Source organism: Emys orbicularis, chromosome 12 (assembly GCF_028017835.1).
Source record: "Emys orbicularis isolate rEmyOrb1 chromosome 12, rEmyOrb1.hap1, whole genome shotgun sequence".
Taxonomy (NCBI): domain Eukaryota; kingdom Metazoa; phylum Chordata; order Testudines; family Emydidae; genus Emys; species Emys orbicularis.
In genome coordinates, this window is record NC_088694.1 from 3643455 (window position 1) to 3668738 (window position 25284).

At 49.4% G+C, this 25284-nt stretch overlaps 1 protein-coding gene across 1 annotated transcript in view; it reads right to left on the reverse strand.

Annotated features, from left to right (window-relative positions):
* Positions 1-4103: 4103 nt before the first annotated feature.
* Positions 4104-25284, reverse strand: part of HELZ2 (helicase with zinc finger 2) — a 28365-nt gene continuing 7184 nt past the window's right edge. The window contains exons 6-19 of the mRNA XM_065414373.1: positions 22538-23321; positions 21690-21765; positions 16171-19693; positions 15057-15142; positions 13947-14081; positions 13480-13638; positions 12875-13019; positions 12031-12147; positions 11037-11232; positions 9549-9683; positions 8036-8254; positions 6075-6231; positions 5325-5492; positions 4104-4778 (exon numbers count right to left, since the gene is read on the reverse strand). Coding sequence (XP_065270445.1) covers positions 4657-4778; positions 5325-5492; positions 6075-6231; positions 8036-8254; positions 9549-9683; positions 11037-11232; positions 12031-12147; positions 12875-13019; positions 13480-13638; positions 13947-14081; positions 15057-15142; positions 16171-19693; positions 21690-21765; positions 22538-23321 — 6022 coding nt within the window. The 3' untranslated portion in view covers positions 4104-4656. The remainder of the gene's footprint in view (positions 4779-5324; positions 5493-6074; positions 6232-8035; positions 8255-9548; positions 9684-11036; positions 11233-12030; positions 12148-12874; positions 13020-13479; positions 13639-13946; positions 14082-15056; positions 15143-16170; positions 19694-21689; positions 21766-22537; positions 23322-25284) is intronic.

Sequence of the window (25284 nt, forward strand, 5' to 3'; positions counted from 1 at the left end):
CGGATGAAGCAGCAGAAGAGAATTTTCTAATTTTATCAATTCAAAGAAGTTGAATAAGTAAAATTTAACATGTATTTTTAAAGGTTTTTGCATAAAAATTGAGCTTGTTCTGTCTTAATTGTAATTTTACAAAGTGCCTCATATACATCTTTATGGGATGAAAACAACACAGTTTAACAGTCACCACCACCCCTTGTGCCTCCACCCACCCTTTGTGCCATCCGTTGCCAATGAAGGCCAGCTACCCCTTGTAGTGAGTAGGCTAAGCAGACTATAGCAGTGGGTAAAAGATGACCACATTGTGTCTGACACAAAACAATTTAGGGAAAGTTTATCCACTGTCCAGTGCCTTCCTACAAATCAACAGCCGACCCAGTGCCTTCTTCCCACACAATGTCCTCACTTTTCATTGCCCTTCCCCCTCCCCCCGACTCCTTGTGTCCTTTCCTCATTGCCCCTTGTCACAGCAACAGTGCTCTCTTTACGCGCACATACTCACCTGAATCCCAATCCACATGATCGCTCACCACTGCCCAGTCTCCATCCCCAGGTTCCTTCCACCAGCCTCTGCCATGTAGTTGCCCTCTCATTTCCCGTCCCATGGTAATACTCTATAGTGCATGAAAATATCCTTTTTTGACTTAAAACAGGAGAGGGCAAAATCTCCAGGGATCAACCTCTGTAAAACAGTTTCTTCTGTTGAATATTGGGGTTAATGCTAACTTCCTCTTTTCCCATCTGTTTCTGTCCAGATTCAGTTCTGTAGAATCCTTTCAATTAAATATAGCACAGATTCTATTCACGCATGGACACACACACTGAGAGACTTCATTCCCATAAATAAACATTTGTCATTTAATAAATTCAATCATCTTTACAATTATGGCTTAAATATGAAACAAGAATGTTGAGGTTCTTATTTAAAAACATTAGCCGCAGATAAAAATATTTGTATCCAAAACGTTGCTCCAAATCTGTTACAAGTCACATGTTACAGACACACACAAGATAAAAAACCTGTCCCATTTAAGGTTCCTTAATTTGCATTTCACAACACGTAACATTTTATTTCCATTTAAAAACTGATTTATTGCAGTGGATCATATTCTACACAGCTGAACGGCTCCTCAGGAACAGCACCACGGGCCCACGTCTATTCCTACTGAAGCCACAGAGGATTTTTCTATTGGTTTTACTGCGAGCAGGAGCAGACCCACGGGAGAGTGTTAAAATCACAACGATCAGGCAGATTGAAGCCCGAGACACTGTTTACTCTACATGCAGATCACCTTTTGTGAACTCACATAGGGTCAAAGTCTAGGCAGTGGTGGGGAAAGCGATGCTACCCTCCAGTATGAATGGACATGTACCACAAAGGCAATTTTAACACGTGCTTGTCTTCTGGCTGAGAACCCAAAGACAGCCCCTCACCCCAATCCTGCAGAAAGAACAAGCTGTATGGAGTGGGGGTGGTGAGGGTGCTGTGCTTAGATTGTACTCCAACCTCTTAGCTACAGCCCATACCCACCCCGCCACGACTGCTGTCAGACGCATGGCATAGTGGGCTGTGCATGACTTTTCAGGGGTTTCAGGACTGGGATGGACACCTTTCTGCCCAAACTGCAGCCATTGTGCTGTTCTTTGGGCATGCACCTATGGTCATCACCAGCTGGAGTTTAACTCCTGATGTTTATGATGACAGGATATTTCCCACTCATAGCATCTCCCTAGGAAACCATTCTGATCTCCTATTTTACCATTTACAAGCCTTGTTTTTAATCAAACTCCAAGATGTGGCGCTTGTGATGTGGCCGACAAACTGCACACCATCGTTCCAGACACGTGCCATTGGAATTATAGTGGGGGCTTTTCCCCCCACCCCTAATAAAAAAGGTTTGTCTTTATGTCAATAGTTTTATGTAAAAATCCTTCCATCATAAATAACTGATTCAAATCTCTCTATGCATCAGAAGCTGGACTACATTTAATGAGTCTTTTCCATATTAACTTCTCTGATTCTGTATATCCAGAAGCACAATATCCATAACGCAGTATTCAGTTATCAGCAATAGTCTCTACAAAATGTTACATTCATTGCCCTTCCTACTAACCCCTGGCTACTGAGGCTACATGATCCATTATGCAACTACCTATTTACAACATCAATGCAACCCAGCAGTCTGAGCTGCGATCTCACTGTAGTTGGTAGGCAACAGGGCAGCATTTTCGAACACAAGTTATGAGACCGATCTCTTTCAGAATAAGTTTCCGGAGAGGATGCTGATCTGTTGCCTTGTAAGATAACAGTGACTGAACAAAGTACTTCACTCTAGACTTTGCCTCACAAGGTGTAGTAGTTTGGTGGGGTGGGGGGGTATTTTGTTTTTGTTTTTTTTAAATACAAACAAGTGGAAAATGGTACACGCCAAGGTAACACGGCTAAATAATGCTCAGCAGTATCAAACTAAGCCCCTACAGTGCATCTGATTCTCCTCTCATTTATACCTGTTGTACGCTGGTGTAACCTGCATTCTTTCCACGGAGAAACTGGATTTATACTAGAGGGAGGAGAATAAGGCCCACTGGGCTTAAAGGGACCACGATGAGTGTGTTAGCTATACAATGTTCTCTCTGCTGGGATATGTGCACCATACTGAAGTGTTTAACTTAAGGATTCCAATACGGGCTTTCACCATTCGTTTCACTAGTCCACAAAGTGATCCCTGTCCAGAGTTTATTCTGGAGTCGTAAAAACAATTAGTTTGCAAAAACAAGGCCCATCTGGAATCCTTGAGATAAGAGGCTTCAATGTGGGACAACTGTCAGGCCTAAGAACTCACCCGTTCTCTGCCTGTGGCACATAATAGTTTAGTCTCTTGAGGGCTGTAAAACTTTGGTGGTTGGGCTTAGTGTGCAGTGGCCTGTGATACACAAGAGGTCAGTCTGGATGAGCTGGTGATCCCTTCCGGCCTCAGATTCTATGACCAGCCTTTATCCAGTGCCCCTTAGAAATAATGAGGAAGCCGTCTACATTCTTTCCTCAGACATGGGACTTGGACCCATATGCTGCAGTACTAGCAGATGTGTGTGTTCTTTCACCAGAAACCAGGTCTATTACATGGCAGGAGAGCAAGCAAGCAGTTTCAAAACAAGAAGTAGAGGAATGAGAACCTTCTGCACAGGTTCTGTCCTTTCCATGGCTGCACAGGACTCAAACCAAACAGGAAGGACCACGGAAATGGAGTAGGACATTACATGCTGGGTGTTCAGGTTTTCTTATTGCACATTCCTTCACATTGGGAAAGGAGCCCTGCAAACACAGCACTCATTCATCCCGGCTATAACTCTTGTTGAAGTCACAAAGGTCAGTAGTTACACCAGGGACGGCACTTGGCCCACCTTGTTTTCATTTGATTAAAAAAAATATATATATATGTTGCAATGGCAGCTTGGATCAGTCTTACATGGACATCTACAGGTGTCCATGTGTTTGGTCTCAGGGAGCGCTGAGGCAGGCACATGTATAGTCAGAACTGGAATAATGAGATAAAGGTGCTGTCCCCCAGAAATACCATGCCTACTCCAGCTTAACAAGGCTCAGTGCCGAGCACCGTTTCACCACTACACAGGCATGATCAGAACTGAATTATTGGGAAAAATAATTCCTGTTCCTGTCAGTCTACTGTTCTCTAGTGATTTACACCTCCCCGTTCACAGCAATTTGGCTATTTTAAAAATATATACACATACATATCACATGGCCAGAAGTATGGGCCTTTGATTGCAAAGCAAAGTTCACTGAGTTAAAAGTCAATAAGTTAGAAGCAGCTTTTTAAAAAAGAAAAAAAGAAAAAAAAAAAAAGGAGGAAACATTCTTTACATGAGGAAACATTTTCAAGTAAAACTAGGTGGGCAGCTTAAAAATATCTTTACAATCTCAAAATCTGCTGGTAGAGGTTGTCCCCCACAGTCTTCATTCGCTTTATACTGGTCACCACAACCTCCTTTGCACGAAGAGTCAATATGTCTATTTATAAAAATACTTGGCCTTGGCTAAGTGAGATTTACCAATTCTTAAAGGCCAAGAATATTTTGGGTTTTGTTTTGTTTTTTTGGTTTTCTCCCGGTTTCTTCCTTCATTTAAAATAAAACAGATTGTTTTTTCTGCTTTGAGAAATGAGATCGCCTTAGTAGTTTCCTGGCCTTGGTTTCAGAATTAGTGGTAGCACTCGGCAGCCTTGATCCTACAGCTCAGCTGTAGGTCTGTCACACACCATCCTTCACCTCCTGATGAAGTGGAAATATCTATTTGGTCCCCAAAGAATAGCTGCTGTCACAAAAAGGCAGGTTGGGAATTCCACTGAGGATCTCTTGGCTTCCACAAAATAGCACAATCTCCTCCTGCACCCTCAACTTCCAAAGCTTTTTGGTTTGCAAATGCTGAAAGTCTTGATCCAAGGTTGCCTTTTCATTAAAAAAAGCTTAAGGTAAGTGGTCAACATGCAAGGAAAGTGCAGCTTGCCAATCCCTGGTGCCTTTTGTTCACTGGTTAATGCCTGACGGGTAGAAAAGAGGCCTGAACACAGCATTGTTCCCCAATGTACCCATCAAACATTTCAGGCAGGGACTGGTTTATCCAGTTGTGATCCATTCCCATCAGTGAAGGGCTGACTTCTTCCTGACCCGAATGTCGTGAGCCAAAGTGCTGCATCCCATCCGTTTGTAATGCTCCAGCAGTCTTCTCCACAAAGGGTTGGATTCTAGAAGATAACGGTTTCCTGTTGGTAGAAGGGAAAAACAACAGTGAGCAGAAAAGGCTAATCTGTTTCCACAGAACACTTGGCGGACCTGTCTGTAACCTCTGGGCCTAGAGAAAAAAGCCAAACTGTGCTGGATAACCCGGGGGACATTTCCTTCAGCCCCAAAGTCCCCAGCCAGGGCCCAACCATTGCCACATCACTGTAAACACATCCTGTCCACGTGACCAACAGAGAAATACCAACAGGTCAAATTCTGCTGGACTAGAGATCTAGCATGCAAGCAAAGAAAGAAGATGATAAAAAAAACAGAGAAATAAGGCAATACACTCTGAATGTATGTTAACAACATCCGAGAGACGCATATGATCACTGCTCTCCACTCTGAGGGGTAGTTCCAATACATGGGTTGGTTCCCAGCCACTCGAACTTCAAAATCATTGACATTGTAAAGGATAGAAAAACGAAGACAGACCATCTTCTTTTGCCTTTAAGTTCGGATCCCCACTTCCTTCTACAGTGTTTCTTCTCCCACCCTAGCTTCATGCACCTTCCCAGGAGACTCACCTATAATGCAGAGCCCCTCTTGAGCCCGAGTGATGGCTACATTGACCTGGTTTGGGTCAATAACAAATCCCAGATACTTCTTCTGCCAGCTTTTGGTGGGTTTCCGATCAATATCCGATCGAGAGCAGGAGCGTACAGTGGTCAGGATCACGTACTTCCATTCACTCCCTAGAGAGAAGGAATTGCACCAGTTTTATTGACGGTGAAGTTAAAGGCATTTAGCCAGAAAGTGTCCAGTTATGCTTCCCTACTGGAATAACATCCATTCCTCTACAGCAAAAGTCTAGACTATCGCAGCTTACAGCTGTGTTCCTACAGCATTTGGAGCCATTACTGTATCCCATCGTCATTTTTACGAGAGCAGCTGCCTTACTGCAGACCCTGGCTCTATGAAGAATGCTCACTTTAGCAACCCCGACCTCCCCTCCAAGCGTCATTCACATTTAACTTCTTCACTTATGTTCAACAATTGCGCTCCATCCACGTGGCTGGTTTTCTGAGACACAAAGATTTGGGGGATTTCTTTAAATAGGTATTTCAAGGGCTCCCCTCGCTGCTGATTGCGACCAAGCATCACCCAGAAAGCCAGCTCCGTGGGGTCTCTCCCGGCGGCTGAAGCAAGCCGTGACCCATGAGATTTGGGGATTCTGTGTGACAAGGTGCTGTACCCCACAGGAGGGTGGAGAAGGGTAATGACCTTACTTCACACCAGCTGAAATAGAGAACTCTGCCGTTCCCTACGGACCTTACCTTGACTTTTCATGATGGTGCAAACCGTCATCCCGCGGACACCCTCCTGGGTGAGACGTTTGTTGATCTCCGACACCTGGGCGTTGTACGGGCTCAGGATGGCAACACTCACTGGCTTGATGGTGCCATCCAGGGTCAGCTGCTTTGCTATCCTCACCTGAGGGGGGGACACAACGTGAGCTCTTGCTCGTTGGGGGGGGGGGGGGGGGAACAGCCTTTTCCTTCATTCCACACATAGGTGGAATCACTGTGGAGGGACAGAGAACAGGTCCCTCCGGCTTCAGATTGGGAAGAAAGGAGGAAGAGAAGACACGAGGTTCCCTCCAGCTTTATGCCATCCCGTTGATACCCCACTCAGTGATGCACTCTGGCTTCTTGTCCACATGGCCCCTTTCACCAACACTGTTCTGGTATGTGGTTGCACCGCTCATCCCAGCCTCTCCCCGATCGCCGTCCACAAGGCGCAGAGACCAAGGGGGTGGAGGAAGAGACTGGTGTCGAGCTAGTCTTGGGCAGCAAAGCCAGAAATTTTGACGTTAAAGCAAGGAAACTCAGCCTGGCTTTCCCAGCCCTACCCATGGCTCTCCGAGGGCTCAGTGAAGCATAGCACAACTCCTTGCTGACATCACTGTGTCAACCCAGGAACAAGACAATTAAAAAGAAAAAAAGAAAAAAAATAGATGCAGGACGATCACATCTTGGTTTTGTGCTGGTCGCCACATTAACTAAGTAAGGGTGAGCGAGGGCTTCACACTGACACACTGCAGAGAGCCTTTGCTAGCTGCGACATCAACAGGACCATACATCTTTGAACTAGTGCTGGATATTTCAGCAAGCCCTGACCAATGCTGCCCCGTCCAAGGCAGACCAGAGCTGTGCTGGCTACAGCAGCATTTAAAGGCAGCAGTTGTTAACACCACTAATGACCAGCGTGTGCACTGGCTCGTGCTCACCAAATAGTGCTGTAAGCCGGGCTTTCCCGAACAACGTGGCCCAGCCCCACTGGCCAGACCAAGCCTGGGCCTGGGCCTCTCACTGGATGTGTGAAAATAAGTGAATGCCAGGGGCTGCCTGGGACAGTCCATGAGATTCCCCACGAGCTCCTGTCAGCTCCAGTACCTCCACCAGGGCCCCATGGACACCAACCGGTCACTGAGGGCAGGGAAGACTCATCTACTCTCAGTGCTCCCTCTGCTGCTGCCAGCCACCAGGGAAGAGAGCATGGCTAAGAGGTAGTGGTAGTCTGGCTGTATCAGGGACTTGACAGAGGGAATAGGGGAGCAGCCTGAGGGACGGGGAGACAGGACCAGCCCTATCCTTCCCCCCAGCTGAGTCCTAACCCTCACTCTCCCATTACCACTCAAGTCCGTCCTTCCCTAGCAGGATACGCTCCATGCACAGAAACCTGCTCCTGCAGCTCACCGGGACACCTTGTGGTATTTCACGAATGGCTGATTGATACCAAGACTGTCTCTAGCACACAGGAAGGTGGGACCGGAGCTTGTTCGCGGTGCGGAAAACAGGGGTGGCTGGCAGGAAGCATGAGACTCCCTGGCAGAATTTTATAAACGCAGACTGATCGTGGGTCCAAGACAAAAAGTAAGTCCCCATCAGCACCGGCCTGAGAGATGGTGCGAGAACCGTGTCGTTGCAGCTCGTTAAGTGGGCCGAGAGAGGGCCGGGCTGTTTCGATGGATGCATTGACCTTATTCATGTTTAGATCTTATGCGTCTCTTAGCAACTCCTTTCAATGACAAAATGGCAGCTGGGTTGCATAGACTGAACACCGTCAATGTTTGCAGCTGATTGGCTGAAGAGCATTTCAGGCTGGATAACTATTAAATGGGACCCACCCAGCAAGCAAACAATACCAGATGCCAAACAATATGTCCGTAAGTCCAAGTGCTGCCTTACTCCACCCTCACCATCTGCCAGCAAAAAATGCCCTGCTGGCTACTCACCACCTGTTCCACTTCTTCCAGGTTAGCCCTGGAATTCTCGTTTCCCTCCTCGGTGGAGACCATCAGACTCTGCTCCTTCCCCTCTATGTGCCCGAAGATGATTGGACAGCCGCTTTTGTATCTGTGTTCGAGTGCGCTGGTAGGGCGTTTAAGCTCAGGGCAGGTCGTCAGCTTGCTCCTGTAAAATTCCTGGGATGGGAACCTGCAGATGTCCTTTTGCTGACAGATCAAAAGGAGAGAACCTTGGGTGAGTAACAAAAGTGACAGCTCCAGGTCCCACAGTACCTCTTTAAGCAGGCTGTCTACCACCAATTTCTCAAGCCATAGCTCTTCATACAACCGGCCACATAGCTATTCTTAATAGCCTCCAAAATGCTGCCCCCTATGGAAAGGGCAAGCAATTCAGTGTCACCTGTATACAGATAGATATGGACAAGAGAGCAGGTGTGTAGACACGCATTCTGCATGTGCCAACAGCCAGTCGTGACAACTGGGTACCCAGCCCCTTGAGTTGTGTATTCCCATATCAATCAATTGCATGGGCAAAATCAGAGGCCAACCAACATTTTGCCCATCTGCTATTTAGAATATGCCCAATGCTTTACAGAAAAGCTCTTCTGACAGTTAACCCAGAAGGCAGCGCCCACTCAAGCGGCGCAGTGACTGCCGTTTTGCCTGGGTCAGCTAGATCAACACTTGTGCATTCTATAAGGCAGCAATTCCTCCAGTATTGAACCCATTGAAGGTGGCTATTGCTAATTAATTAATTCAGAGCCATCTCAGAGCCTGCATTATCCAGGAGGTCGGATTCGATTATCACAGTGGTCCTTTCCAGCATTAGGACCTATGAATTATTTGTATTGTGACAGCACCCGAAGGCCTGAGTCAGGATCAGGGCCCAATTGTACTAGGCACATTGAGACAGGGACTGTCTTTCCATAAGAACAACAAGGAGTCCGGTGGCACCTTAAAGACTAACAGATTTATTTGGGCATAAGCTTTTGTGGATAAAAAACCTCACTTCTTCAGATGCAAGAAATTACAGTCTAATTTATGACAAGACAACCTGTGGGTGTAGGTAACAAATAGGAGTATGGAGGAGGGTATCAGTGATAGGAATGTGTATTTACTGGCTAACAATATGCCAGTCAGATTGACTAAAGGGTTAAACTAAACAGATCAGCAACCCCCCTGTGACCCTGCACCTGCCCATTGTTAGCTGGCGATCTAAGAGGCGAGAAGAACTAGTGAAGAGTTGGCCAACGTACTAGGGGAGCTGAGAAAACCATGTTCAGAAAGCTCTTCTGCAGTGGAGAGTAGCCTGTCCTGACTAAAACAATATCTAGGAAGGCTCCCCGAAAGGTAAATACTCAGGGCAGACTCTGGATTAGCAGAGGAGCATCCCGGGCAGAGGAGATGTTACAGCAGAATATCCGCATCCCAACGGGCTGGAGCAAGCCAACAGCATTTCCTATGGCGAGGGGCGGGAGAAAGACCACCACGGGACTCCTACCATGCGGTACTGCGTGTCCAGCATCTGGGCTTGGTCCCGGTAACGTTCAAAGAGGGACGTCTCCATGCCAAGGCTCTTGCAGAAATCGTTGTGGACCACAGGCCGCAACTGCTTATGGTCCCCAAGCAAAACAACCTGGAAAACATGGCGTGAACACATAGGCTCCGGTTCTCTGCCTCTCCCACCCCACTCCTTCCAGTTAACTTGTTGGAGGAATGTGTGTGAAGGTACATACATTATTACTATTTATTTCTATTCGGGCAGCACCTACGAACCCCAATCCAGGATCAGGGTCCCACCAAAGAACACAGTCCCTAGCTTACAGTCTAGGTGTCATTTGTTATTGAAGACACTTTGCCGAGCGAAAGCCTGCCAGAATCTCCATTATCTTCTCGAACTTCAGGGCCAGGGGGGTCAATATGACAACCACAGCACATCTCATCACATTGAGATTGTCTATCCGGGCCAGCACGTTTTCTGGTTGCAGTGACAAATGCCTCTTCCAGAGAACGGCAAAATAGCACCCACATCTTCCATCTACTTTTCTCTCCAGTTCCAAATGTGCTTTTAGGAGAGTCAAGCCAAAATATGGATTTAGCATGTTTAAAAGATTGCACTTGTGGGGCTGAGAGGAGATACTTAGGTCAAGTAATTAGCTAGAGAGCATAGGAACCAGTTTTATACTGCAGTTGTCACCATCATAATAGACCCTCATAAAGTGTGGGTGTTTATACAATATATTGACGTGTGTGCGCATGATGTATTTGGGTATGTGTGTTTATGCAGAGGGGTGTGAACGCAGAGGTACAATGTACACCTCTGAGCCTGGGATGCATCACACAGTTTGACTGGAGTTGAGCCTCACTTGCAAGTTAAAAGGGTGATTCATAGTGGGGCATAACGCCCAGCATCCCAGGGCTTCTGCTTGGTGCTCCACGCTGCCGAACACAAGGAGGAGACACCAGAAGAGTGCATGCATCACCACAGGGGCCATCAGGGACAGCCCTGAAATACGACTGCAAACTTCAATGAGTAGCGAGGTACGGTCTAGAGCAGTGGTTCTCAAACTAGGGCCACCGCTTGTTCAGGGAAAGCCCCTGGCGGGCCGGGCCGGTTTGTTTACCTGCCGCATCCGCAGGTTCGGCCGATCACAACTCCCAGTGAACGCGGTTTGCCGTTCTCAGCCAACGAGGACTGCAGGAAGCAGCGCGGGCCGAGGGACATGCTGGCCGCCACTTCCTGCAGCCCCCATTGGCCTAGAGCGGCGAACCGCGGCCAGTGGGAGCTGTGATAGGCCGAACCTGTGGATGCGGCAGGTAAATAAACCGGCCCGGCCCGCCAGGGGCTTTCCCTGAACAAGTGGCGGCCCTAGTTTGAGAACCACTGATCTAGAGCGAGTGCAGAGACAATGGAGAGATCCTCTGAGCAGGGAGTAATTCCAGGGGCAACTGACAGCGCCCTAATGACTTACCACTGGGAGGGACTCACCTTTTCTGCCTTCCCGTAGCTGACCAGGGGTATGAGGGTCTCTGGCTCAGTGGACATGGCGCACTCATCAATGAGGATCTGCTTGACATTCAGGTTGTCCACAAGGCTGTTGGCAGAGGCAGCGGAGCACGTGCACAGGATGACATTGTGGAGTTGCAGCTCATGCGCACGGGCGTCTGACAACAGGCTTTTGTACCTGTAGGTTAAGGTGAAGGACGTCAGACTCTGCACTAGTGGCAGCACTTGTGAAACTTTCACCTCGGCTCAGTTCCTACTCCAGAAACGGGATACACCTTCCCAAAGGGTTATACCCCACCCCAGCACGGACCGCTCCATAAAGGGTTTCTGACAGGCCCCATTGGAGACACCCTGCAGTCTGAAATCCGTGGAACCTATAGCTTCAGGGAACAAACATAGTCCAAAATTCTTCTACATCCCTAGTCCTGGTAGCTTCATTTTTCAGTTCAACAGCCCAGCTTCTCATGAACCACACAAGAGGAGCCCTCTTAGCAGACATAACTCTAGAAGCACTCACAGCTTGCAGTGTTACCCTGAGGAAGTATCCCTTTATGCTCAGTTCACAATAGAAACTGCTTCATCTGATGCATATTCTCTCGGAGGATTCAGAGAGTTACTGTCTACACAGCCTATTCTGTGCTACAGTTTCAACGGGATTTGGTTGTATTTCCCCCCACAAAAGCAACCTCAGGAACATGATGTGGTTTGTTCTTTAGTTTCAATTTCCAATCTCGGCAACAGCCAGGAGGGCCAGATTCTTAGCTGGTGTAAATCAGCAAAACTCCATTGACTTCCATGCAGCTATGCTGATTTACAACAGCTGAGGTTCTGGCCCAGCAACTGCATCCGAAACCTCTCCCTGATGGGGATTTGAGTCACTGCACTGTGGTGCATACAGGTACTGGCTATTTCATACGAATACAGCTCCACTACAGCCAACGATAGCCAGACCTCTCACGTGGGTCTCTTCACTCACTTCTTAACCTCCTCTTCTGATATCTGCTCTTCTCTTTTCACTTTTGCATCAAAGTCACGGATTTTTCGCCAGAAAGGATTGGACGGCTGCCGGATTCGGTGATGCAAAATTATTTCACTGAAATTAAAAAAAAAAAAAAAAAGGATTTTTCAATATAAACATTATACACACCCACATCCACGCACATTGGGAGATGTCCCACTACAATGGAGTGTACCAGCTTGGTTATACGCCAGCAGCATCTCTAAGGAAATACGTCCCCGCTTTTACATTTTCTCAGGCCCTATGCTTATTTCTCCCTAGATGGGCCAAAAGATTTTCTTCTTTCTATTCCAGTTAGCAAACTGAATGAATTTATAACAAATGTCAACATTTGTCAGAGAGCTCAGTAACCTCTTATTTCTGAAGTTATCCAGAAAAGAAGACGGCTTCCTTCTAAATACATGTCCCAGCTATGTCCAAGCATCTGCCAGGGCTGGTGGGCAGCTGGAGGGACACACAAAAGGGGCCAATCGACAGAAAACCCTCCACTGAACATACTCAGAGAGGGAAAACGTAGGGGACTTAACAGAGAGGACACACAGAGAGTGGTCTGGCATAGGGAGAGATGGTGGAGCCTTGTTCATGATCTAAGTGGCATCTGATGTTGCTGGAAGGATTCAGATTCTAGTCCAGAGACCCTCCTGCCCACAGTTCCCACTCCCAACCTGCAATCCCCCGTATACGGCAATATGATGTATTTGCCCTCTCCTGAGCAGACTATAGGATAGCTTCCTCAGCTCCAGGGTGGGCTGAACTCAGGATACACTCTCGCTTTAATCTGCTTGGGGTTGCGTTGTCCTACCTGAGCTCCGGCTTAGGTTTTGCATCCCGCAGGGCTTTCCGGGAGAAGTGCCGGCTGCTCCCGGGGTAGGGGAATTCCATCGACTCCAGTGCCTCGCCATAAACCCTCAGAGGCTTCAGGTTCCCCTTCATCTTCAACAGCATCTCTGGGGAGGGAGTGGAATAGACTCCACTGAGTGACACCAGGACTCCTGCTCTTCTAAGATGCCCCCCGGCAACAAGCCCTTTTAGCTTCAGGGTCCCAATATACAGCCTTGCACTCAAAAGGCACAGATCTCCAAGCTCTTTTGAGAGCAGGTCAGTGAGGGGTCTTTTATAGAACAAAGGGATGCTGGAGCAATCCCAGACTTCAATGCAAGCTGCACCGGGCACCCTGAGCATAGAGACCATCTGCTATTTAAGAACATGCATTATCTCGCTTTGCCAGATGTATTATTCCCACCCCCTCTGCAACTTCTGATCTGCCACTGCCTTGTTTGCATTTAAGAATTTCAGCCCAAGACGTACGCTAGGATCTCTCCCCCTCTTCACTCCCAGTTCCCCCAAAAAAGGGGTAAATAAAAAGCCTGTATCATGTGACCCCCAGCAGTCAGGATGCCAAGTTACCTGCAACAACGTCGACAGACTTGTTGGATGGGCCACAGTACAAGATGCATTTTCTTGCGTTTTCCGCATCATCCAGAGATGGTTCCTTCTCCAGCCTCTCCTCATTCAGCTTGTTGAACCAGTAGACAATATGGACGCCAACCACCGTCTTCCCCGTGCCTGGGTGAAACAAGGTCTGCTGAGAACGTTCCGACACCCCGTCGTTGGCGAGTGGAGCAGAGAGACTTCCAGGCTGGCGTGTTTGAGAATTTAGAACTGAATGGATTTTCACAGCCCTGAGTGCCATTGCCCCACCCCACTTCTGTCTCGCTTGCGTGTGGTCCCACAAAGAACACGTCACCTCAAGGCCTTGGCACGAATGTCACGAGCAGAGGACTCTGGAGGAACGGCAGGCCAGGCCTCAAGCGGCTTCCATAAAAAGTGCTATCACCCATACAAACGCATGCAGGCACCCCCTCTTGTCTCACCTGGTGGTCCCTGGATGAGAGTGAAGGGTTTTCTCAGAGCATCTAGGATTGCCTTGTTTTGACTTTGGTTGAGCTTCCTTAGGCTCCCAGGGATATCAAAGGTTTTTTGTGTCTGGAGTTTGGATTTTTTCTCTGCTACAATTAAAAAAATAAACACAAGAACACACAACAACTTTAAACTGAGATTACAGAGGACACCAAACAAGCAGCACACGTTGCAGTGTCACTGAGCATGGCATGGTCCAAGCCAAGAACTCCCAAATTTAATCCTACTTTGACACCAACTCCCTCTGCCACTGAATCACTTGTAAAGATCCAGAGGGTTAAATTTTAGCTGCTCTAATGTGGCGGCTAGGTCCTGTGACTCCATTCCCTTTTGGAAAGAGGAATCCCTAGCCAGGGAACAGAGAAGAGGCAGATGCTGAGAACAACAGAGCTCTATCTGGGAGCACACTCGCTTCTCTATCATAAGGACCTGGGCAGACAGCTGGGACTCCCAGGGACGTACCTAGGTAGAAGCAGGTAGCCATAATACAAGGGAGCTGACGCAGCCCTGTCACGAACGACCTGCTTATTGGCTACCCATTAACAAAGGTAACCTCTGTCGAACCTAGAACCAGGACTGTGCATATATCCGGGACCTGTAAGATCTCAACACTCACATCAGCTAAGAGACCCATGCAGGAACTGAGGGAGATTTTTTACTTTTTCTGCCTCGGTTTCCCCATTCACAGAGTACGAATAACTCTTATTCAGCTGCCTCACGGGGCATTAGTTAATGGCTCCCAAGGGCTCCAACAAGAGTGGTATAAGCACAATGGAAGTGGCAGTGTGGCCTAGTGGATAGGATACTGAACTGGAACTCAGAAGACCTAGGTTCAGTTCCTGGCTCTGCCATTGGCCTGTTGGGTGATCTTAGGAAAGTCAGTTCCCTGCCCTGTGCCTCAGTTTCTCCATGGGAAGAATGATACATAGTTCTCAAAGCATGAGAAGTCAAGTAAGAGCTAGATCATTTTATTATCATCACCAAGTATGGTCTTAAACGTTGCCCATTTCCTTTGGGAACTGAGCAAGAGAAGCCTGCTGCACCCTATGAACGTTTGCACCTACCTGTCTGAGGAGGCTCCCGGCCCAGCGCTATGCTCTTGGCGAGCTTTGAGGCATGTTGCAGTTTCCAGATTGCATTCTCCTTCCGGCTGATAGAAGGGAAAACAGAGAGTTACTGAAACATAGCCCCACATGGTGAAAAATGTGACATGCATGAATTTATAACAAATGTCAACATTTAGCAGAGCACTAAAAGCAAGTTGTGAAGAAGTCATATTGGATTAGTGTTACTTTGCACCGCTGACCCATTTCCCGCCTGCATGAAGAACCGAGCCAGGCAGGATTTGGGGGGCAGAGGATTAGATTTCACAGAGCAGCAGGGAGCATAGATCACATCCCAGCTGTTTTTATAAGTGAAACAGGGTGATTAGCCCCCAACTGTTCCTGAGCCTCAAGGCACCAAGGGAGATGTCACTCCAGAACTACATGTAGTTGTAGCTGGGTCGATCCCAGGATATTAGCAAGATGAGGTGGGTGAGGCGGTATCTTATTGGACCAACTGTTGGTGAGAGAGACAAGCTTTTGAGCCACACAGAGCTCCTCTTCTTCTGCTAGAGCGACCTCGAGTGAGATTGGCCGCCCAGCCCGTTAATGAGGCCGATTTGAAAGGCAGGCCATGGATCTACCCGAAGAGTGGCTGTCTCAACAAGGCACAGTTGCAAAGGAACCAGCATAAAGGAGAAGAAGAAATCAGGGGGCACGGGGCTACTAAAGAAACCATGAACAGCCTTTCAAGCTGAGTGGTTTGTGACAGATGCTGTAGCAAGAGTGAGGTGAATTGCTACAGTAACAGAAGTCGGAGCTGTCACCCAAGGGCTGCCTCTTTTCCTAGCCCCTCAATCCTTTGCTCTTTAAGACAGCTAGGACTGCAGGGAGCGGGGTGTTTTGGGAATGGCTGAAAAAGTGACAACCCAAAACACAGAGCACCCTGCCAGAAGCCCAAGGGCCTGGCTGATTTGTGTAGGGACAGGAGGATTTTCAGTGGACCAGGTACACTCCTCAGAAGGGCTCCATTCTGTTTGGGAAGGCGGCATGGGGAAAGCTAGCCCCGTATCGGCTTTGGTTTGGAAATGACTGAAATCCCCAGCTACACATTGAATATCGCACCCACACTTACACATCCGGAAGCATCTTTGGAATGATCTCCACCGTAAACCTGGCTGAGTCCTGGGAGATCTCCGCAGGAACCGTCTCCATGGACATAAAATGGATGTAAAAATTCACAGTCTTCAGTCCACTTCTGTCCAGCTTCTCATTGTCACTACACTCTTCGGACAGCCCATGGGCTACCCAAGTGTATGTAGCCGGATCAACCACAAAGCTGCCACCTGCCGTGCTCTCGTTGGACAAGCTGAGTTTCTGGAGGCTGTGGCTAAGACACGCCTCGTCATTACGGCGTGCACAGAGCGTCAGGCCCTCTAGCCGGATGCACAAGTAACAGTGGTTGAAGTCTACATCAATGGCGCACTCCTCTAGGAAGCTTTTGGTTAAGGAGAAAGTCCCCTGCAGCTGCTCTTTGCTGTTTCTTTGCTTGTCCCAGGTTATTTTGACATCCTGCAGGACAACGGAGTCGTTTTCTGCCACAGCGCACGAAGCAGATTCCATAGCACTGAGTGGCTGCCACACCCTGCGATAGTCCAATGGAGTCTTGTACTTGTCCTTGGACGCGTGCGTGGCATACTTCGAGAAGCAGTTGATGGGCTTTTCCGTGTGCTCCAAACAGACGTCAAAATCCGGCGTCACGCTCCACAGCTGCACAAACGGCACCAGAAATCCCCGATGGACACCCGTGGTGAGCTGTAGCTGCACAGCGTCCCCGGCGCTCAGTTCTAGAGACAGCCCCACGTAGTGCGAGCAGTTGCTTCTCTCCATTCTCCCCACCTGCCTCTGGCGCGTAGCCCGGCCCTGCCAGAGGAGAGCAATCACGCTCTCGAACTCTTCCTTTCTGACGGCCGCCAGCACGTCTTCCCACACCTGAGCGCTGAAGAGGGTGATGTGGCGGTCCCGAAGCGGCGAGGACCGTGGGGCGTGCTCCTTTGAGCTCGCCACGGAGTACATTCGCCGCCTCCACGTCAGCCTCATGCTGTTCCGCTCTTGGCTAAACGAGGGCTGTTCCACTAACTGCAGAGCCCGGTAGTTGATCACTTGGGGATCCGGAAGGGTCTCCTTGTTCAGCGGGAACAAGGCTTTAAAGAACCTATCAATTCCCTCAACACTCACAACGAACGCGATCTTCTGCAGGACTTGGCACCTCAGCCGGGTGGCCATCTGTAGGGAATGGGCCCTCTTCTCGTAGGTTACTGCCCGTAAGTTCTTCCTGTTGAAGTCATGGCAGAGAAATTCGATGTCCTCCAAGGAGTACAGCACTGGCTTCTTGCAGAGCACGGAACGAAGGTGCCGCTGGACCACGACGTCCAGGTATCGGCGGATGGGGGAGGAGGCCCAGGTGTAAGAGTCGACGTGCAAGGAGTAATGTCCCGCCTTAGACTGAGCAGTCGAGTTGGAGCGACTGAAATAGGAGCGGCTCAGGAGCCTCCTGAACTCCAGGACGATGGGGGCGAGCTTCGGGTGAATGTCATCGGTAGCAATGAGGTCGAGCATCTTGTGGACATCACGAGCATCTACAGCTGACTGGAGGTGCTCCCACAGTGGGGTCAGGAGTCTGAACTCACCCCGCCCAGCAGGGGCTGGGCCAGCAGGCAGAGCTCCCAGGTGGTGCGAGAGGTGGATAGACAAAGGGATGATGTGGCTGTATTTGTTCTTCATCTGAGCCACCTGCTGGGGGTTGGGCTCCATTTGACACCGGAGAGGAGTGACGTTCTTGGTGTGGTCTTTGTTGGTTAGAAACTCGGCCACGAAGCTGTTGAACATGATCATGAACTCCTCTATCATCTGGTGGGATCCCCTGTTGCCTGGGGTACTTTCCTCATCCAGCCGGTCGTAGTAACAGTCTTCCTGCAGCCTGAACTGTCGGTGGACCCTTGAGAAGTGATAAGCCACAGCTATACAGTCCTCAAGGGTGTCAAAGCGAAGGGTCTTCGCTTCCCCACTGTAATGGTTCTTAATGATGCTCTCTGCCTCCTCGTAGGACAGCTGCCGGTCCGAGTGGATTGTGGACACAGTGAAGTTCCCTTTCATCACCCTGTCTGTGGTCTTTTCTACAGTAACAAACAGGGAGATCACGTGGCGATCCTTTTGTGGCAGGAGGCTGCAGAGGTCTTGGCTGATCCGGGGTGGGAACATGCACAGCGGCTCCTTACCAGGGGCATAGTAAGTAGTGCCTCGTTTCTTCGCCTCCGTATCCAAAGCACTGTCTTTGGGAACAAAGCCAGCCACGTCTGCGATGTGGATACCAATCTCGTAACAATTGCCCTCATCTCGGACACTTATGGCATCATCCAAATCTCTAGAGCCTGGGGGGTCGACAGTGAAGGTCAGGTAGCCCCGGCAGTCCCTCCGATTCTCCTTGGGAGGGTTGGATTTGCTGGAGGTAATTTTGGCCAGCTCCGTGGTCACCTCGCTTGGGTACTTTTTTGCCAGACCGTACTCCAAATCAAGTATCTTCAAGCCTTCTTCCAGAGTCAAAGCCATGGGCAGGATGTCTGTTACTATGCCCAGAGGGTAGTAAAAACCTTCCCGCCAGGAGATAATTTGGACATAGAAGAGCTGACTTCTTTTCATCTCCTGGCTTATCTTCTCACACCTGACCACCTGGTACTTCCCCTTTACCAGTTTGCGGATGGGGACGACATTGGGTTTTTCTTTCAGCCCTGGGACGAATATTTTGGTGATGGTGTGGTCGATGGGGATCATCACGCGGGGGTCATACTCGTCCATCATGCAGACGAAGGCCCGCTGTCGCTCGGCCTGCGTCAGCACCCCCACCACTCTCCCTTGGGGACGGAGGGTGCCGCCCTCAGGGGCGCTGGTCTGCAGGAGCTCCACTAGCACTTGGTCGCCAGTGAAAGCCATGCCACAGCGAACTCTGCCTTTGATCTGAATGTTGAGAGGAGGCGAGTCATCGAAGGCGAAGGCAGATGCTCTGTCAAACCCCTCTTTGACCAGCTCACACCTCTTGTACATTTTGGGGTGCATGCGAAGATACTCCTGCATTGTGGGAGAGGAGAAGTTGACATATTCCAGCCGGCCGTTCTGCTGGGCCGACGCCTCGGAGCTCACGTTCAGCAACCCTTCTTCGGAAACAGTCACCTGGACGTTCTTGCTCTCATCCAGGAGCTCCTGGAGAATGGGATCATCGGGATTTGTGTTATCCAATTCGGAGGTCCAGGAATCCGTGTCGCTGTCGTCCTCCTCAAGCAGCTGCTGCTGCTCCGTGCTTCCCCGGATCCAGCTCTGCTTGTCGGACACTGCCTGCTTAATCTGCTCCAGCGTCAGCGTTTCCGGAGTCACGCTGCCCTTCTCAATGCACTCCTGGAGGAAGCGCTTCCAGACCTTGCTGCACTGGCCATAGGAGCACAAGGCCACAGCATCTCCCACCACGATGACCTGCGACTGGGCCCTCGTCATGATGGTGTTTAGCACCCTCGCTTCGTTGAAGAACTCCATGTTGGGGGAGGCGGAGCTGAGCAGGCTTTCCTTGGTGTGAACTGTGCTGATGATGATGACCCGAAACTCCCTCCCTGCATGGAACAAGAGGAGAGAGAGGAAAAAGGTTACCTACGGGAACTGAGTGAGAAGGACTCGCTGGGTGGAGCATGCGTCTTTGGGAGGTGTCCGTGCCTACACAGCGCTGCATGTGGACCCCCAGGAGTGACAGGCTAAAAACACCCACGTGATCATTTTCCTAAGTTATAAGAGTGACTTGAGATTTAGCCCAATGAAACAGATTCCTTGGTATTGCAGGGGCCTCACACACAGACCAACACCCAGGCACCACATGAGGAGTCTGAGATAAAGCAAGAGGCAGAGCAAGGTGACTAATACAAGAGCAGTGTTCATGGATTAACATTCGGATTTCAAGCCACTCTTCGAGTTGACAGTGTTCTGCCCCTTGTTATCCGCTCCTCGTGAACACACGTGGGAATGGGGTTTGTTCACAGGGACATTTGGGAACGGGCTTTTCTTTCCAAAAACCCCAACGGGAACCAGAGGTTTCGTGCAGGAAGGGAAGTATTCACCATTCACCTGTTTAAAAAAAAAAGGTTTTGATCATCCAGTCCGAGAGTAGAAACAATGCCGTCTGGCTCCGGTAACCATGAACACTAGGGATAACAAACAGCCAATCAATGAGTTCATAAACCAGCCAGAGGCTGAAAATGGTTTGTCAAGGAGGAGGGATGTGGAGATGGAAAACGCACACCAGGCATTCATTAATTCCACCACAAGAGGTCTCCGCTGCGCCATAAAACCAAAAAACCAATAAAGAACTAGATCAATCTTCTCTGGCTTGAGAGGAAGAAAAACAAACCAAAACCCTCTTCCTTCAGCTCCCGTGGCAGAGTCACATTTCAGCAAGCAGCCTCACTGGGAAGTCATGTGTCAGTTATACTGTGTCAGTACCCAGAGGCCTTTTCACATGGATGCCCTGTTGGTTACAATGTATCACCTTCCTTTACATCATTACCAGACTCTCCCTTTGAATCCTGGGAATTTTGAATATAGACATGAATCACACCACGATACCCAGTCTCCGGGGCTCTGGCATGTACGGGCATCTCTGCTTGTATGGTTGCAGGCCGGGATTATAAAAGGGATCAGCGCCTATGTCCAGGTTTTTCATGCATCTCAGGAAATAAAGAGATACCCAACTAATTTCATGGGCTGAGACGAGGATACAGACATACTTCAGGAGCCCAGTTTTCAGTTTAAAACCCTATTCACGTATAAAAAACTAGCCAGATCAGTTCTGGGCCCCTAACTCCTGTAGCCACCACTGCATGCTGCTGATGCCTGGGCATGACAAGGTAGTGATGGGGAGGTGGGTAATGTGGGGGACAGGAGGAGATCTCCAGCACTGCTGGCAAGGACTGAAAAGAAAGGCAGAGCTTTCTAGACCAGCAGCAACACGGAAAGGGGCTAAAAGTGACTCACCGATTTCTTGCGCGGGGGGGTGGGAGTGTGCATGCACTTATCGTATCCTGTATAAAAATGTTAAAGTGACGAGTGATTCTGGGTACCCAATTTAGGTACCTTAAAGGGGCCCAGTTCTCAGAGTATGGTGCTCAGCAGGATCCCTTCAAAAGGTATCTGAAGCGGGGCACCCAACATCACACACACATACACACCACAACTAGAAGGCTCAGCCAGCAGTTGTATGGTGGGCACAGGATAAGAACCTAGACGGAACAGAATGGCACCGTATGCCCGTGCGGCTGCCCCATATCCATATGGACACATCTGCTGCAGCTGCTCTCCCCTCTGCGGTTTACAGAGGAGGATTCTGAAGGTGCCAGAGGCGCCTCTGCTAGTCGTCCAGCATTCAGTCCAGGTTGCCCCTTTACCCGTCTGCAGCGCCCACCAGTGTGGGAATATTCTCCCAGCTTTTCACTGGTGTGACCACGCGAGTTCTCACTAGCCTAGAGGGAGAGCCTGGAGTAGAATGGCTCCTTTTTCCTGCCACTGAGAATGGATTCCATTCCTGCCAAAGCAAAAACAGCCACTCAGCAAGATACAAACCTGGTAAGTTTTCAAAGTTTTCCACTGCCACCTCTCCCAGGTGCTTCTTCCTCAGCTCCTGCCTTATTGCATTGACCTGGTGGGAAAGGGAGGCACAAAGTTACAACCCAGGGAGCAGCTCCCCAGCTCCCCCCAACCTGCACCCAGCCCCCGATCTCCAGAGAGCAGGTATCACACGGCCACTAGGTGAGAAGATTTGATGGGCTCAGGCTTGTTTTATTTCCACCATCACTAGCGAAGGGGCGCCCTATCAACACGCAATGCAAGAGCATCTTGTTTAACAATCCAAGGCTCACCAGCCATCCGGGAAGGCCGGGCAAGCCAACCCTGGTGCATCCTGCTAAGACCCTGCCCCTCAGCTCTGCGAGCTCTACCCAGGACACACACAGACTCACCGGGGTAACCTGCAGCTGCGGGTGGGCAGTGGGAATCACATTCGAGAGACTTCAAGAACAAAATGGACCCCCGAGGCTCAGGGGAGGAATGACATCAAGGAGAAGGGCAGGAAAATTCTGGATTGCCAGTTGGGCTGAAAAGGACTTCAGCAGATTTGCTGTGCTACGGACTCTCTGCCCTACCTAAAACTGTCCCCTTATCAGGCACCCCTGCTCCACCCGTCCCTTCCACTCCCATACGCTGTGAACACCCCCTTAGCAAAATGCACTGGACAAAAGTAAATTCACGCTTCCGGCAGCCAGGGTTTGCCAGCAACAATAGAGAAGGGTGTTTACAGCAAACAAACCGAGTCCAACGTTTGGCATTTACAGACAACAATGCGTCCCATGCAGCTCCAGAGCAGAACGATGGATCAACACCACATCGGCTCGCCCTGGAGCCGTCCTGCCTACCTGCATGCCGTGGGAGACCACGCAGATTCTCTTCAGGTCCCGGGCTCCCCATTCATCTGGCCACTTCTGGTGCATCTCTTGCACTTTCTCGATCACCTGCATGATCTCGGCGACGTTGTACCAGGACGTCATGGCCATATCCCGCTCGGTGGAGCCCGGCACGTGGCAAAACATGAGCGGGTGGAGCTCAGGGTGGGGCGGGACGTTGCCGCTGGCATGGATGGTGTTGCCTTTGCTGACGTAGAAATGCTTGGAGACAAACTCGATGATGCCCGCAGTGGAGCGGTAGTTCTCGTTGAAGATGATCCTGCTTTTCAGGGCTACTTCGTGTTTCTCCTTCTGGTAGTACTGGAAGAGGCGGTTCAGCAGGGTGTGGTCGGCCGACTGCTCACCTCCCAGGCAGAACAACTTAGGGGTCACTTGCATGTGGTCCCCAGCTAGGACGACTCGAGTCTCAAAAGTAGCATACGAGAGCGGGATCAGAGCTTCGCATTCCAGCATCTGAGCCGCCTCATCTATCAAGATGTGGGTGAAATATCCAGGGGGCACCCTCAGGTTCTTGGACAGCATGGATGTGGTGATGATAATGCGGTGCCTATCGATCTCTGCTTGAGTGGGTTGCCTGAAGGTCCTCTGGTCTGGAGAAAGGGAGCAGTACAGCTGAGTGACGGGGTCAGTCATGCTGATGGAACGGTCTGTGTATTTGATCCTCAGCGGGACTGCCCTGGGGTGCCCGTTTGTGACATACTCGTGGAAGTACTCACGGATGTAGATGTCAGCTGCACTGGAAGTGAGAAAAAACAGGAGTGTGATGCTGGTAAACCAAGTGCCAGCTCTGGCCAAGGCCATAGGTGTGAGCTAAGAGCTGACAAACTCATAGCTGGAAAGCAAACCAGCTCACCCGTATGTTAGTGTTATTCAAAATAGGTAATGGTCCTCTAAGAACGTATTTAGTGTTCAGACTATGAAATGCTTGTAAGTTCCTCCATGCATTAATCTCATTGGTAATGTCTGTATTCCATGCTATAAGGAAATATTACTTTGAAAATGTTTGCTCTGAGCTTGTGAACCCAGGCATGGGAATTGTCCCCCCGCCCATCCAGGAGGGCTCTCAAAAATTAAGTGGGCCATCATAAGATTTGTTAATTTCCCCATCCACCCACGGAGAAGTAGGTGCAGAAGGCCTCATCCCAGACATCTGAACGCTGGAAGAGGGAAATAAAAATAGCTGACATGACGATTTTTCATCTCTTTGCTGTTTGAACTCTCACAGGGCCAGAGACTAAACTGAAGCAAGAGATCTCTCAGGGTTATCCCAGGGTCTGCCCTGAAAGACATTGTGAATAGACAGATCACTACAAATCTGTCACTCTTAGGAGCTGGATTCTAACTCATTTGTGTGTAGATGTTTGCTTGCTTTCACCTGTAAATAACTCGTTTGCTTTTCCTAGTTAATAACACTTTAGATGATTACAGGATTGGATACAGGAGTTGTCTTTGGTGTAAGATCTAGGGCACCAATTGACCTGGGGTAAGTGACTGGTCTCTTGGGACTGGGAGTACCCTGAATATTTGTGATTTTTGGTGTAAGTGACCATTTATCACTAAGTCCAGCTTGCCTGGGTGGAAAGATCGATGGGAGACAGTCTGGGACTCCATGGCAAGACTGTTATAGTGATCCAGGAGTTCACACTTGTTACTGGCTTGGTGAAGTCTAATTAAAGAACACCCCACCAGTTTGGGGTGTCTGCCCTGAGGTAGGCACTCACGGTCCAGGCAGCATGGCAAGGGAATGTGAGTGGGAGTCTCAGACAAGCCCTTCATCCCAGACGCACTGGGGTAGTCTGTCCCTTTGTTTATTCATTTGGGAACGGACCCTTTGGACAAGGAACATACTCAGTCACAGTTTCCAGAGCTCTGGCCCCTGATTTACAACCTGCAGGCGATACTCACGTACGTGCAGAAACTAGCGTATGGGATACACACTCAGTTATCCGCATTGCGCACACAATGAGCCCGTGCGCACGTTTTCAGGAGTGCGATTTAAGGTCTAATCAGTGGCTGCGCAGTGCCTAGAGCCTCACTTACCAAGGGACTTCTGAATACATACACTTGGGCCATCAGTCACAACGCCACATGCCCAGGGATCACGTGGGCACAAGGATGTATCGGGTCCCAGGTATGAAAATATGGCCCCAAGCATTCTTCGTCCCATAACCAACCTTCCTAGAATCCTGTGCTGGTGGAGTATGTGCAAACATCTCAGAGAGTAGAACAAGTCCCAGTGCAGCCAGAGGGCAGGACACAGGCTAAGATTGAAAGTCATCTCTTTTTATTATACCTTTCAAAAAAATATTAAGGAAATAATGGTCCCCATAGGAAAGGAAACGGACCCTCCACTGTGCATTCTTTCACACATCGTCGCTTTCATTTTAAAATCTCGGAATAACAAAGGTCAGTTCAGAGCCTACCACGTTTGCGTGCATCTCGACTTTCCCTCCCCCTAACTCTCCTCTTTATGGGACCTGCAGAATCAATATTGACATATACACAGCAGCACAACAGCTTTTGGAAAGAGTCAACATCGGAGGGCAAATACAAGAATGAAGTCACCTGGGCAAGGCCAAGAGCGGAGATTAAGGTGCAGAAGCGAAGGGGTTTCCATTTCACCTGGTGTGTAACTGTTACCCACGGTGTTGTGGGGGAGGTGGGGGAAGAGGACCCAGAAGGGAATGACTGTAGCACAC